At 39.1% G+C, this 15,945-nt stretch overlaps 1 protein-coding gene across 1 annotated transcript in view; it reads right to left on the bottom strand.

Annotated features, from left to right (window-relative positions):
• Nucleotides 1-7,619: 7,619 nt before the first annotated feature.
• LOC150085913 (uncharacterized) overlaps nt 7,620-15,945 on the bottom strand; it is a 137,052-nt gene continuing 128,726 nt past the window's right edge. Inside the window, exons 23-27 of the mRNA XM_090374739.1 lie at nt 14,516-14,676; nt 11,114-11,202; nt 10,111-10,254; nt 8,579-8,741; nt 7,620-8,065 (exon numbers count right to left, since the gene is read on the bottom strand). Coding sequence (XP_090230865.1) covers nt 7,958-8,065; nt 8,579-8,741; nt 10,111-10,254; nt 11,114-11,202; nt 14,516-14,676 — 665 coding nt within the window. The 3' untranslated portion in view covers nt 7,620-7,957. The remainder of the gene's footprint in view (nt 8,066-8,578; nt 8,742-10,110; nt 10,255-11,113; nt 11,203-14,515; nt 14,677-15,945) is intronic.

The following is a 15,945-nucleotide window of genomic DNA, read 5'->3' as shown; positions in this document are numbered from 1 at the left end:
CCCTCACCACGTACAGGTGCCCACGTCGAGGGGGGGGATGTTTAGTAGCATCATCCACATGTTCATTACCTCAGATGCCGACATGACCAGGGATCCAGCAGAAAGTAACCTTCTGATTGACTGTTTGATAGTAAAATAACTTAGATTGGTTTGGTTTGGTTTGGTTTTTTATGGCGCATTGGCAGCTAAAATAACTTAGATCGGATTTGTTTAAGAACGGGGTGAGAGGGAGAAAAGGTAGATTGAATGGCAGTGATTGCTCTTAAGGAGTTTGTATATATCAAAGGTTCCTTGATATGGTAGTGGTTTATATTATCTAAAGCCAGTTTTATTGCGAATAATTCTGCAGAATAGATTGCATTCTACAGAAAGAGACACAGCTACTGAGAAGGTGGAAGAAACTGCTGCAGCACCTACTGCTGTATCTGTTTTGGAGCCATCAGTATAGACATTTACTTTTTCTGAGTTTTCCAAGGAATGTGATTTATGGAGGTGTTGAAAATTTGTATTAGCCAGGGAGTTCTTCCCCCATCTTAAAAAGAAACTGTCACAGAGAGGTTCGAATTCAGTCCAGGGAGGTTCAGAAATACCAAGGTCTTGGAAAACATTCTGAAAATTAATGTTCCAACTGATCATGAGCTCTTGCAGTCGAAGTTGATTGATGAAGTTGAATCAAGTTGATGATAGGAATTAGGCTTTTTCACAAATATTTCTGGATCCAGATATAGTTTGCGTTTTTTACAAAAATGAATTGCAGTTGATTTTTTTTCTGCTAAAGAATAACCATTCCGTAGTGTCCATGATTCTATTTTAGCTATAGAAATTTGAAGTTGTCTTTCAATGGTGTTCATATTTTGGGATTGACAGGAGATAATGAGGTCATCGGCAAACATGTACGATTCTACTGTATTTGGTACTTCCCGTGTCATATTTGTAATTCTTACTGCAAATAATGTTGGATTGAGAATGGGCCCCTGCGGTACACCCTCCTCTTGTTCAAATGATTTGGATAAATCGTTCATATATCTTACCTGAAAAGTTCTGTTGCGTAGAAAGTTTTAAATAAATTGAGGTAACTGACCTCTCCAGCAGAAAAAATGGAGATCTTTAAGTACACCATATCGCCAAGTGGTATCGAAGGCTTTCTCAATATCGAGATTAATCATGACTAGATGTTATCTCCTTATGGAGGCATTACGGATGTTTGCTTCTGCTTTTATCATCACATCTAGGGTGGACCGGTTCTTTTGAAATCCATACTGGCTGCTGTTTAGTATGTTGTTTGCTTCCAGGAACCACGTTAGCCACCTGTGAACAATTTTTTCCAAGACTTTTCCTAAACAACTAGTCAGTGAAATCGGCCCGTAGTTATGCGGAAAGGTACGATCCTTTGCTGGCTTCGGGAAGGCTATAACAATTGAGTGACGCGAGGAGAGTGGGTAGGTATTTTCTAAGAAAATTCAGTTGTAATATTTTAACAATGTTCTTTTTGCTCTGTTGTCAAATTGCTTTAACATTATATAATAGACCCCATCTGGTCCAGCAGCACTATTGGGTGGTTTTTGAGTGCCCCTGGACATATTTGCCATTGAGCGTTTGAATTTTCCTCCAGATGATTCTGCTGCCCGTGTCTTTATTTATACTTGAGGAAAGGCTAATCCAGGCATCTTTCTTTGTTTTTCTTCTTATTTGGCGGAACTTTGCTTTTAGTCTTTTGAAGTTAATTAAGTTACTAGTTGTGGGGAATTTACGAAATAAATTCCAAGATCAATTTTTTTTCCTGTTTGGCATGCGTACAATCTTGGTTCCACCAGACGTTACTGTATTTCCGTTTCCCTGGTAAAGATTTTGGCATCGCAATGGTAGCAGCTAGTAATATTTGACTAGTAATGTGTTCCGTGACATTTTCTGTGGTCTGAGATTGTATTATTTTATCATCTAACTGAACACGAGAGGCATATTCACTCTAGTGTGCCCTACGGAATTTCCAAATGGAGCGACGTAGTGAAGGGGAGTCTGGTCGTGTTTGGAGTTTGCAGAGTATTGGCAGGTGATCACTCTTCAGTGGGTTTTCAAGCACAGACCATTCCATAATAGTATATATGGAGGGAGAACAGATCGAGAGATCTATTCCACTCATGGATCCAGTCGAAAAATGAATATAGGTTGGCTCGCCAGTGTTTAAAAGGGCGAGTTCATAAGCATCAAGAAAGGATTCTATTAGCTTACCTCTCTTGTCAATTGTTGGAGATCCCCACAGCGAATGATGTGCATTGAAGTCTCCGAGCAAGCAGAACGGAAATGGTAGCTGGTCTATTAGATTTTATAGGTCATCTGAAGAAAATGAGAAATTAGGAGGGATATATATTGACGCTGTTGTAAGAGTGATGCCGATTGCAATACGCATAACCACTGCTTCAAACGTAGTCTGAAGAGCAATATGTTTCGATGAAACGTTGTTTCTCACAAGAATTGCCACTCCTCCACGGGCTGGTGAGTCTATACTCCTATATCGTCTGAAGCTAGTATAATTTTTAATGGTGGGACACACTCATGCATTTAAGTAGGTTTCCTGTAGGGATATGCCTGCTAGATTATACCGGTCGATAAGATCATATTAATCGTCTTTTGTATTGCGAAAGCCTCTACAATTCCATTGGAGGAATCTTTCCATTAAGCGAATTTGTTGTTTATTTTTGTTTCTAACTGCTTTTTAGTTGAAACTCGCTTGCATCGAAGTTCTAATACACCATCATCTGATTCATTGCGTTGGTCAACATCCATTCCCGTTAAAACTGGTGGGTTCAAAACCTTATTTTCTGCCACTTTTGGTTTTGCTGTTTGAGGCACGTCGGCTGAATTGATAATTGGTGTGTTACTGGCTTGTTGAGCTTTTTGTTGTGAAGGACACTGCTTGAAAGCAGAGAGCAAGGAACGTGCTGTATTGAGAAATACAATTTCTCAAAACAGACCAATGACCTTGCTGTATTGAGAAATACAATTTCTCGATGATGTCCTATCGATGGTTTATCGAACGCTATCCTGTAGAGATCATAATCCCACTGTATAAGGCAATTGTAACACCACATTTGGAATACTGCGTTCAAGTATGGAGACTTCATCTGAAAAAAAGATATCGGGTTTCTTATAAGTGTCCAAAGACGAGCAACTCGAATTGTGAGAGAGGTGTGAGGAAAGACACCGATTATGTGGGCTGCAGAGCTTAGCAACCAGGCATCTCGGAGGTGACCTGATTGATGTTTATGAGGCTCTGAGAAGGATTAGTAAAATGAATGAAGGCAGAATATAGAGAATTCCAGTACTATGTGCCGTAAATTCAAATTACAGGGGTTGATGTTTAGATCAGATTGTAGGAAGTTTTCTTTTAGCCAACGAGTCGTTGATAGGTGGAACAAGTTGCCCTCACAGGTACTTGAGGCTGACAGTTTAAATAAATCCGTATGTCAACTTCCCTCCTTACCTGCGTGAGGAGGGAAGCACATAATTTATTCTAAGCAATTTGCGTGTACTTAGGGTAAAAATCCAAAACTGCGCTTGCTACAAGCTTAATCTCTACCCTCATATTCATTTGCATAATCTGTGCAATGTTTTCTTTAATGGAACACCGGACAAAGATTAACAATACAGATGACAGACTCGCAGTTATTCAGTAGACAAACACAAACTTGGCGATATCAAAATTTTTATTAAATATACATGTTATAGAATACAAATGATGAGAATTTTATGGTACAGTACAAAATAATGCATGCTAGCTTTTTATAAGAGTTGGTATTTAAGAACATTCATATAAAAATCACGGCATAAGAGAATTAATATTCGGATCCATTTATATTTTTTAAAGAAAACACTTCAAATTCTTCAGTTCTGTTGCCTGCCATGGAGTTGGAACTTGCCATGCTATCACAAAGAGTTGCACTGGTATTGCACTATCCATAAATAGTTCCATACCGAGAAGAAATTTTATTGATTCAGTGGAGTTGCCATTTCATCGGAGTGGAAAAGCAGACCCCTGTTTAGAGCAATCTTACTTTCTGACACTCTGCGTAAATGATTAATGCTAGAGAATATGAAGGGAAATCCCGAATTATGCAGTGAGAAGTGAGAACAACAAAAAAGGCCAATGAAGCAATTTATTACATTTGTGTGGCGTAGAACATGGGAAATAAACACCAACGTGTGCATACCCGTTAAAAACAGGCCCTAGGTAAAAATATATTTAACAAAGACCTTTTCACTATGACCATCTGGCATTAGTCGACTTGGGCGCAATTTTCGTTCATACTGTATAAATGAGAGGGTTGTAAGTGAACAGAAGGAGAAGGCATAAAAATCAGACAGTGCGGTACAGTGCATCTTTATAAAACGGCAGTAGTTTGAGTGGTGCTGGCGCCATAACCATTCTCAATATTGTTGAAAGAGATAGTCCTCTAGTGGCGGTTGCTAGTAGTTTATCCGTAGTGTCGGAATGCGGGTTTTTTTTGTTTGCAGCGTCTTAAGAAGAAAGATGATCCGGAATACTGTGATTTTGTCGTCAAGAGAGCCCAACCCTTGACTCCCGTGAGTAAGCGGTTGACTAAGTTTCGAACATGACATCCAGTTGGTTTTGTTCGAAAGGAAGCTTCGGACATATGCCTGGATTCATTGGAGGAAGTTCAACAGGTGGAGTGAGAATTTTGAAGGTTTGCCAGAGAACGCTTGCTGCCATATGATTGACCACAAGCACTCTCCCCCTCAGTAAAGATGTGGCGCACACGCTTCTCCATTTCCCGAGTACTTTGTTGAAGCGACCCAACAATTCGGGCTAGTTCTTCTGGGAGAAAAGGAGGGTATTGCCGAGGTACGCACTTAGGTATTTCTGTCCCTCGCTGGACCATATGTATTGGATGGGGTAGTCGGTTCTGGTTTTCCAATTGCCAGCCCACGGGCCGCTGGTCTTGCAGTGATTGACTTTTGCGCCTGATGCTTGAGCGTAGAGCTCATGAGCCCTTTGAATGTCTTCAAATTTTCTCTCGTGGCGTATTGCAATTGTGACAACATCTGCGTATGCTAAGTAGGTTATCTTTAGGTGGAGTTCCGGTAGCACATTCGTCGAAATTGTATACTGGTGGCAATTTTATTAAGGAATAGTTCTATGGCAGTTGTGTAGAGTTGCCCAGAGAGTGGGCAGCCTTGTTTTATCCCTCTGGAATACGGAAAGTGGCAGGTGAGCTGGTTGTTCAGTTTCAGGCAGAATTTGGCTTCCTTGTATAGCAGATGGATTGTTCCGATGATGTAGGGTGCATATCCAGAACAGTAACCTGTTGAATTACTGATGTGTTTTTCTGACCCTCATCCAACGTTTTGGTTCATTCTATGGGGTTCAAATCGTAACTCTGCACTGACCATTTTTAACTTTTGCGCATTCAGGTCTATGAACAATTCTCAAACAGTACAGGAGGATCATTATCCTGTTGAAATAAACATGGGTCTGTACCAAAGACTGCCGCATCATAGGGAGCATAGAATTGTCCAAAATGTTAAGGTAGCAGTTGGATTCATGGTTTCTCACAAAACGGTGTTAACAGTACACGCAATCCGCGTGTGCTATTAACACCATGGCAAAAAAGTGATGCAAGAAATATTCAATCATAAATGATCGAATTAACTCGTAGGCTTCTCTTCATTGCTATAGCCTCGATTGAAGAAGACTTAAAAAATTCCTCAAGTCATTGATAGCATTGAACTACGACCTCTCTAAACTTAGGCAGACGACGATGTACCTGCCGACTAAGCTGGCATAGAGGACAGAATGATGTACTATCGAAAACAAGGATGCATTCCAGTCAGCTGTGAGATGGTGAACCGTGCAACAGTGCTCACGTCTTACAGCGTTTCCAGTGATCATGTGGAGATAAAGGTTAGGATTTTATTCTGAACAACAGCCTCATTTCTTTGCAACAGAAATTCACAAGTACTCTCGCTTCAAAAACCTGAGTAACAGGGAGGGAGATTCCAAAGATGCTAACCAGGCGAGGTCATGGCTTAGGTCTGCTAGGGCTCTGGCTTGATTTGTGCAGATTTTTGGTGCCATAGTGAAGGCAACATCCCGAAACGTCAAGGAAAGGGAAAGATCTTGACGACAATGCTCGGCCTCAAATGATAAACCAAACTGGTCCAACACTTCCGGTTGGGCGATCCTTGATTCCTCCTTTCCTTTAATGTATCCTTCAGATATCCATCTCTTCGTACCATTAAAAATTATATTTCTTAGTATAGAAGTTTAACAGAAACACCTAGTTGAGGCATGCGCGTTCTCCGGTAGTTGCAACCCTCTTTAAAGGCTCACATGCTCCAAGAAAACAGCTGGATAATTTGACCACGAAGTTTAATGAAGAATTGGACCGCGAAGTAAATAACATTGTCTCATGAAGTCTCTGTGCGGTTACTAGGAAGAATCTGTATATCAGATTAGTCATGTGCCTCACGATATCCGACTAGAGCATATATGTTGATGTACACTTGCTGGAGAAGGGTAGCAAATATTCCTCAAAGGCTTCGGGATTGCAGCTTTCTTGTAGTCCAAGGTTGGTGTCACCTCAAGTTCTACATTGCGTAAGATATTATTTTACAAAATAATTTTAGATATAAATTTTCCATTACACACAAAACCACTTGATGGCACATGACCTCGCCGGTCACAATACTACAGCGTCTAGTACTTTAAGGATATCGAGCATGCAAAGGTGCATTTTATTTATCCGACTAGAGCATATATATATAGATGGACAGAGGCACAGATACTAAAGAAGGCAATTCAAATTTCTCGAAGCCTTTCTGTAGTTTTAGATTGGTGCCTCATCTAAGTTTTCCATTGTATAAGATATTTTCAATAAATCCCTTTAAAACACCATATTTTGTTTGTTATTTCAAAAATAATTTGAAAAGTGAAGAGTCAACTACATTGTTCAGCTGATAACTGCCTTCAAGTCGTTCCTTATTAAACCTGATGACAAAATAAAATTCAACACGGAATCAAGGAACGTTATTTAAGTAGCTTGTTTTGTTAGAGTTGATTAATGGAACCCTTTATACACATTAACATTCAGCCAAGAGTATTATTTACGATTCAAATTAATTTATTACGAACAACAACCACGTGATGTCCTCAAGAAAAAGTATTTTAAAAAACTCGCTCTACAAATGAAATTGTTTATTACACAGCTACAGCCTTCCTCTTTTAGATGAATTATGTGAAAACTAGTATCAATTTTATTTTCGTAGTTGTAATTATTGTATTAAAATTAACAGTTAATACAATATAATCATTTAATATTAATTACTCTAACAACATAGTCAAATAATCGGGCCCCAATCTTGCAAACTTACAACCAGATCAATAATATTTAGAAGCAAAAGTAATGTTAAATGTGCCTCAAGTTTACCTCAAGCGTATAAGCATTTTACTCCACTCCACCCCACCCCACCTCTTATTGGCTCTGATATCCGAAAACTATGATCATTGGCCACTTTAACATTTTTGAAAACTTTTAAAATGAAATTTGATTAATGTTTGTATCAGAAAGGTATCGAAGGTCAAGAAATGATCGTACAAATGAAGACTTCTTACGTTTATTATCTAAAGATTGTATGTACACCATTTATTCACTGCTACACAAGATTGTGTTCTTGTATTGCAGTGAATGTGTTCTTGTTTGTATGTATCTAATCTAATATACGCATATTTCCTATTATTAAACTTGTCACAATCTCTTTTTGCATCCGGTTTCGCTCTGTGTTACAGTAATTTTAGTTTTGATAAGATTGTGTTCTTTATCAAGTCGATGGACATTAGTTCTTTTACGTAAAATAAATCTGATAAACCACGGAATTCGAAAGATTTCAGTGCTTGACCACATTACAGTAGCATTCATTCCGAGTGTTCCTCTAAATTCGATCACGAATTTCCCTCTGTAACTCCTGTCAGGTTCTCCCTGCACTTAACCTTTAGGGTGACATCTACTGGCTGCAAAAGACCACGAGCAGAGGAGAGATCCAAAGGAATCTGAAATGAAAAAAAATGAAGTAGTTATTTGATGTTTTATAATAATAAGAAATAGAAGCAGTAATATGGAATCTATTTCAATCAAAAGATAGCAATCGGTTTCGTTCCCTGCCTGGTATATTTGGAAGATCAGAAAGCCAAAGTTTCTCTAAATAAACGACAGAAATCCTCACAACTGCAATAAGCTCTCTATGAATTTTTCCTATGAATTGCCCCACTGTTACACTACAAATAAATAGCACTTCTCGAATGGGAAGCCACTGGCTACCAGTTTGCAATATGGCGGCATTCACTTCCACCGAAGTGTGCTCTTTCTTTGATCGTTGCCATCTCAATGGCAGAAGGACAGGCATACCATTGAGTGACAACTCACTGACGAAACACCTCACGATGAAAAATTCCAAAATTCTAAAAATTAAATTTCTTTGTAGTTTTCGCTCAGGACTTAGTTTGTAGAATTATCTTTAATGCAGAATAAAAATAGCACAGTCTGAAGTCGAACAGAACACCTACCTTTGTTTCGGGACACACGCAGAACTTCACATGGCGCATCACCTTGGCCAGACATAGCTTGATTTCCAGCAAGGCGAACCTCATTGCGACGCAATTTCTGGGTCCCGCTCCAAATGGGAGATATACGAAGGGATGGCGATCAGCTTTCTGATCTCGAGAGAACCTTGAGAGAAAAAAAAAAAACCGTCCTCTTAGAATAAACAAACAGATTTTTAAGCTCTAGATCCAAAGTCCGAGAGTTCTTATCTGCAATTTTTTTTTTTTTCTTTTTATTATTTATTTCGTATATGTAGACGGTCCCACTCAGACTATAAAAATTCCCTCTTGTATTGGGAAGATACTGTACCCAGCACGGCCAATCAATGTAGAAGTGTGTGGGTACTGCAGTGTGGTGTCCGGTTGTGTTGTTTACCCGATGAACGTAACTGGAAGAATCACAATATCCACGATTGAAAACACATCGTGGATAAAAAGTTCCTCAATTCTTGGATTTCACTTGAAGGTTGTAAAATTCAAAGATCTTTCTTTTCTTGTCCGTGCAGAATCTATCCACAGAGTAACGAATCACCTTAGCAATGGTTAGTTAAGGGGAACATCCCTTTTTTTTATTATATTACGATGTTTGAGAGTTTGATTGATTAATGTTTGATTGATCACAAATCTCAGTTCAGTAAGAGTTCTGGAAATTTGAAAATATTAAGGCATATCAAAATAACTTTCTAGTAGTTTAGAAGTTGCTCGCATTTTTAAAAGAATTAAAACATAAAATAAAATTGAATAATTATTTATTAAGTCAGTATAATTGGACTTAACCATAGGAGATCACCTTTAAATTGGCGGATAACAAATGTGGAGCGAATGCTGGATAAATCCTAGTTAATCTTGTAGTTCGATCGTGTAAGATGAATCCTAATAAAGAATAATAGTTGTGTACATGGTCTGTGGGAAGGAATGGGGCATTATCATTTAAAGTGGTGTGAAGGAATTGATTGTAACTGCAGTATTAATATCTGCTTCATCAAAATATTGAAGTCTATATGTAATCTGATTCTTGTGTTAACAGCTACCTCGTGACCTGGTATTCTATTGCACCCACAGTTTCGTGAATCGAATAATGGTGGAGATCAGATGATGGTTCGGTAAAGTGAGAGTTGGGTTGAGCATTCAGCAGCATAATGGAATGAAAACATTTAGATTTCCGTGACATTCAAGAGCAGTCACCAAAACTTTGTGCTTCACGCAACTGCTTTAATTTTCACTTCGAAATGATTGGATCAATTTAAGCTGATTTCCAAGATTTTACGAGAATGGGTTTTCCATTAGTGAAGGTCGTTTGAACAACAGACTGAGGAATGTCTGGGCTTAGCAGGTGGTATATTCGAGCTTTCTGATGCACTGTCTGGTTTTGAATGACGATGTTTTGCTCTGTTATGTTGAAAAGCGGTCTCCAAATAAGGTAGATACCGAACGGCTCATGCGCGCGTACCCTCTCAGAAAGAATAAATCATAGAATGTGACACTTATATACGTACCTATGAGGAAGGAATTTTTCTGGATCAGGATAGAATTCTGGATCGCGGTGCATCGAATAGACGGGGATATTAACGACCATGTCTTTAGGAAGAACTAGTCCAGTGTCCCCTAACGTGTAGTCTTCAGTTACTGTTCGGTCCAGACTGCAGAGGATAAAATAAAAAAATAATTCACTTATTCAATTTTTTTTAAGGAGAAATTCATTTCTGTTAAAATTGTAGCAGTTCAACTATTTCAGTTGTCGTGTTCACCAATCAGTTTTATTATTATTTTTTTGTGATGTTCACATCCATACGTTTATTTACCACAAGGAGCTCGTTGAGGTAAATAAATGCATGGAAGACGCTCTGAAATATTTGAAACTCTGTCCACTGCATCATCTCTTCCATAAGACGCCCTACAGAACTATAAGCTGAACTAGCCATTGAACTCCTCCAGAGATCGATATCCATGGCAGATTTTGCAGCCTCCAAGTCGTCCACTGTCACCAAGCAATCCAACAGCCGTCAGAAATAAAATTTCTACCTTGCACAGGATATCGCGATAGTTTAGTAATTTTAGTTTAATTTTTAGGGAGGACATTTCTAAAGGTATTTTATTAGGCTTATTGTGATATTTTTATTAAAAGGTGCGCATAACATACTGTAGGATGTCATGTCTGACGGAGGAATTGTGTAATCTCCGTCCTCCCCACACCGAGTGGAAATAACCTGAGTTCGAGTCCCGTCAATGACGTGAAGAATTTTTAAGGGCCTTTTTCACAACGTGGCCGAGTTAGTCGGTCTCAAGTGGAAGTAGCATGGTTTTGTCTCCCGAAAACTCTGGTTTTTCTTCCAGCAAACAAAAAATCGTCCACAGAACCCACGCAAGACTTAGTCTCTGATGTGTGTAAAACCCAACAACAAACAAGCGTACTGTAACTCTAAAACGCTACAAATTGTTGAGTATATGTAAACATGTCATAACATGAAAAACAAATATCAAGATATTGGTATTACTTGCCTTATTACAGGTGGATACATTCGTAGCGTCTCAGCAATAACACAATCCAAGAAGGTCATCTTCTGAACAACATCGTAATTAAATTCTCCCTAGAGAAAACAAAAAGAATTATGTTCAAAAACAATAGCACGAATCCATGTACAAGACTGTATTAGTGAACATTCTTTTTCAGTAAAGTGACTTTATCTTAAAGTGTCAGTTTTTATTTTGTGCGAAAGGTATAGTGTGGGTGCAAGGCTTTTATTTTCTGAAAAGTTACACATTACGATTAAATAATCATTTGGAATTCGTCATTAATTTCTTCTTTTACTGACTTCACTCATTTTTGATTCTTTATTTCCCCAAATGGCCACTCACATTTACTCTCTTGTAAAGTGTGTGTTCAGTTCCTCATAGGCAATGTACGATAATGACCATATTACCTGATCTACGATGTAAAATGGTGGCGATGCACCAAAACAAAAATTGTCATCATTGAATCATTACTAAGTTGTGCGCAAATTCTTGCTACCAACAAACAAATGATCAGGATTCGCTGAGCTCCAGTTTACTAAAGTCGGGATTATTCACCTGTTGGCACCAAGACTTCGAATTCCTGAGCTGCTGTTATCCACCGGTATTGTGCTATCTCCTGTTGACGCAGGATCCTTTATGGTTGTGACTGCCGTACGTGACAGTAGAGGAGTGCTGACACAGGGAGGACTTGCGTTACTTCCCCATAGATGCTGGACATTGTCCACTTAGGACAGTACGTGCATAGTTGTCGTCCGCCTCATTGTGACATCCACAGATACCACGAAGCAGCTTTTCTTGATGATAGTTGCTTTCCGGTAGCAAGAAGCAACCAAACAAAACACTGCACAAGCACAGCACCACGCTTTTCTCTGTTTCTAACATTTAGGAAGAGCTCTACGTAAGACATAACACGCATCCACGAATTCTTACTATTCCAATTCGCAGCACCTACTAATATTCCTCTTCTGGATGCAAGAGCGTCACTTAGTGGATGCCTGGCCACTAGGGCTCACAATACCGGTCAAAATCTTAATACCGGTATTTCCATATTTTTAATTTATGAAACCGGGATACCGGTATTCCAAAAAAAAAAACAAAAAAACATTTTTCGCAATAAATTTTAATGACAATGAGGTGCAATAAAGTAAGGAGAAAAAAAGAAATAATTACTTGAGTTCACGTTTTAAATCAAACTTTAATTATAATAATAAATATTCTAGCAAAAATCATTAAACAGTTATTCTAAAAACAAAAAAACAAAGCATCCACACTACCTTGAACGAATAAAGTGAGCTTTTAAGAAACCCAACAGTGTTATCGTTTAAACTGGATCTAAGTTTGATATGTATTTAATTAGCGGCAGAAAATGTCCTTTTGGATTCTGTGCTGGTTGGTGTTTTGTACTGAGATAGTCGTAGACGAGTTGCAGTTTACCCCCAACCTTTATTCCCTCATTATCAAAAAATCTAATTTCCTTTTTATCAAAAATATTTCCTTTTTAACTTTTTATGCCACTATATCCGTATTAAGGAAAGAAAGGGACTGACGGTTAAGCTTGGTGAGGGAACCAAATCTAAGTTGTGTGGGTGGGGAGTATTTATTTATTTCCCTGTACATTAGTATCGCCGTCAGTGGCCATTGTTATGATTTTCGTACAGCAGCTCCCCTCAAGCACTAAGCCCCACAAGCTACTGTGTTAAAAAATTAGAATTTCCAGGAGCTGAAGGATATCCCCCCCCCCCACACACGAGATTCCTCGTCTTCTCGAAAGTCGCTCGTGCGAGATTATTAGCTTATATTTTTATTTTTTTTCTTTTCATTTAATTTAATTTAATTTAATTAGGCAACCATGGAAGGTGCACTATCGTTTCTTAAAAATTTTTTATAGCCCATAACTTAATTTTAAACCCATAATCCCTGTAAAGTATTAGAATCCTATAACCACTATGTATGTGGTAAAACTCTCCACCAGCTAAGCGGATTACTATGAGGTGAGTGCTGAAAATTAAGCTAAGCTATACATACGATCTAGTTATTACATTACAGCACATAAGGACTCCTTAAAAAAATCAAGACTCCCACTTTATCTAAATACCATTTCCAAAACAACACAGTTCAGAGGACTTACCTTCCTTTTCTTTCAAGGTGGAATTCCTTTGTGCAGGTTCCTTCCACTGAGTGCGGTGATGTCTCTCTTTCTCTTCTTAGCTGTATAGCTCTTCCAGTACTGTCCTATTTCGGAATTTCGAGAACAGTTCTCTGTTAATACTGAAAGAAATTACCGCAGCAGTAGTAGAACCCAGGACACCATCTGACTGACTTGTTATTCAACTTCCGGGTTAACTTCTAGCGCAGGAACATGTCCGGCGGAACCCTACACTGCTGGACACTTCCAGAACCGGACCGAACTGAACCCAGAACTACCACTGGAAGTCTGCAACCCCTCCGAACAACAACCACAAACCCCTCTTTTGTTGCGAGCACCTTATTTATTTCCTTCTCATTTATTTATTTATTGAATTGATTGCAAGTTAGAATCGCCCCTCGTACTAATTTATACGCGAACTTATGTGCAAACCCGAGAGGGGTTTGCACGTATTTACGTATCTCCCCCTATCTAATTTAAACCTGACCCAATCGTGGTGTTATTCTTTAAACTCACTCTTCTTCTTTTGGTGGGAAAAACAGAATATTTTTCCCACACAACGAAACACTTTCATCTTTTACCGCAAGATCACCCGTTCACAATACCTTTGAACTGCTCCATACCGACATCCTTTCCCAAAATGCATCCTCAATAAGCGGTGTAATAGAGAGATTAAACTATTGTTCAGATGCTTTACTTCCACAAACACTATACTTACTGAGAGAAATATATTCGTAAGATTTTATGTCTTACAGTTTCAGGTGTCGTTTCATTTGTACTGTGTATAAAAATCCCTCATTTGCAAATTCAGCAGTATTAATGATTAACTGTTGTCGATTTTATAACTTTTATGTGAATAAATCGTGGATAATTATTTTTAAATTAGTACCGAGAAACCGGTATTTTTGTGTCAATATCGGGATTTGAATACAGGAAAAAAATGACCAGGATCCCGGTATTTGGGATCCAGGAATCTCGGTATGGTAAGCCCTACTGGCCATACTCCGATGAAACACTAATAACAGCAGAACAAGAAACATGACGGTTAGTATACTAATAATTCAGAAACAAGTCCTAACTATTGATAATAAATAGGGTACAGGCCTGTTCCTTTTGAGAATTTCTCTTTTTGGCTGTTTTGTGCAGAGGAACGTGTAGTAATCGTTTCATAACTTCGGCTTGTGCCTTGCAACCTGAAATGAGAAACACTTTTATTTAAGAGAGAGAGAGAAAGTACGTACGTATTCCTGATAGGTCTTGTCCACTTCTTTTATCAGTTCTTCCTGATACTCAGGATGTAAAGCCAAGTGGTAAGCGACGAATGACAAGGTGGTTGCTGTAGTTTCGTATCCCACGACGAAAAATAGGACGCATTGGGCAAGAAGTTCTTCGTGCGTAAGACCTGTTGTAAGAAAGAGACAGTCTTAGTGCTATTCAACTATAAAGCAGCAGAATAACTTCACTAAAACTCGTATAAAAGGCACGTCGAGTATTTATTAAATATGGGGATGCTGAAGAGCCTTAAAGTGTTGTTAAAAAGCAAGCAGTCAGAGCGAATTTAGAATTTTCAAGAAACCGTTAGTTCCCCTTACGGCCTTTAATCCCCGCGAAACGCCCCCCCCCCCACCAATTTTTGCAAATGTAATCCGAAAATTTCCCTTACACTCACCTGCAAAACGGCGACCAGCTTTAGCTGTCTTTTTGGGGGGGGGGGGGGGAATTGTCTCTTCACACACGCTCGACAATCTAATTCATCCCAGAGATTTTTGGTAGGACGGTCAGGACTCTGGGCTGGTCAGTCCAAATTTTGCACACTCATGTCGGGCGTGCAAAGAGGAGACGAGAGCAGTACGATACGGAGCGTTGTCCTTCTCATACAGGTACGGGCCTTCCCGACGGGCAGCCACAAGGTGGGTAACGCATTACTGTCCAGGACGCATACCTAGAACTCAGCATTCATGGCTTTGCCCAAAACAACCAATGACCCCAAACCCAACCATAAAAACCAGCCCCAGACCACTACGATGCCTGCGCCAAACTTCACTGTCGTGATGATAGTCTCCAGCAGATAATTTTCTCCAGGCAACCCCCACACCCAGGTACGACTGTTAGAAACGATAGATCATGTACCGTGACTCGCAACTCCAACGCACAGATTTCCATTGGTCTTTGGTCCAAGAACTATGGACTTCATACTAAGCTAGACGACGTCTGTCATTAGTCATAATTTGCTTGTGGACGGCTGCACCACCTTGGTAACCCATTATGCAGCGTCCTGCGCACTGTACTGGGTGTTTCCGCATGTCCCAATTGTGGACCTGAAGCTAAAGACTCTTTGCGAGGCTCTCCTGTCTTGTGCTGTCAGCCTCAGAGATTTTCGGGATCGTTTAGTGATGGTTTCAACACCAGTTGTCTCCCATTAAAGCTGTAATTCGTCGATCTCAAGAGGAACGATTTTCGAACGAGTTATTTCGGGCTTTTCAGCCCGGGCATTATTGTTGTGCGTTATAACTGTATTTCAGTAAAATTTTGCAAGAAATCAGTTATACATCTTTTGCAAAGAAACTAGAGGAATATTTCTTTTTAAGATAAATATAATTTGCGATGTTAAGTGATATAATCCATCCAGTCTTATAACAAAAGTCTTCCAGAAAAGATTTGATAGAAGTCT

Source organism: Mastigoproctus giganteus, chromosome 5, assembly GCF_048544385.1.
Source record: "Mastigoproctus giganteus isolate SK-2022 chromosome 5, ASM4854438v1, whole genome shotgun sequence".
In the NCBI taxonomy this organism is placed as follows: Eukaryota; Metazoa; Arthropoda; class Arachnida; order Uropygi; family Thelyphonidae; genus Mastigoproctus; species Mastigoproctus giganteus.
Note: the sequence above shows the minus strand (reverse complement) of the source record. Positions and strands in the feature narration are given on the sequence as shown.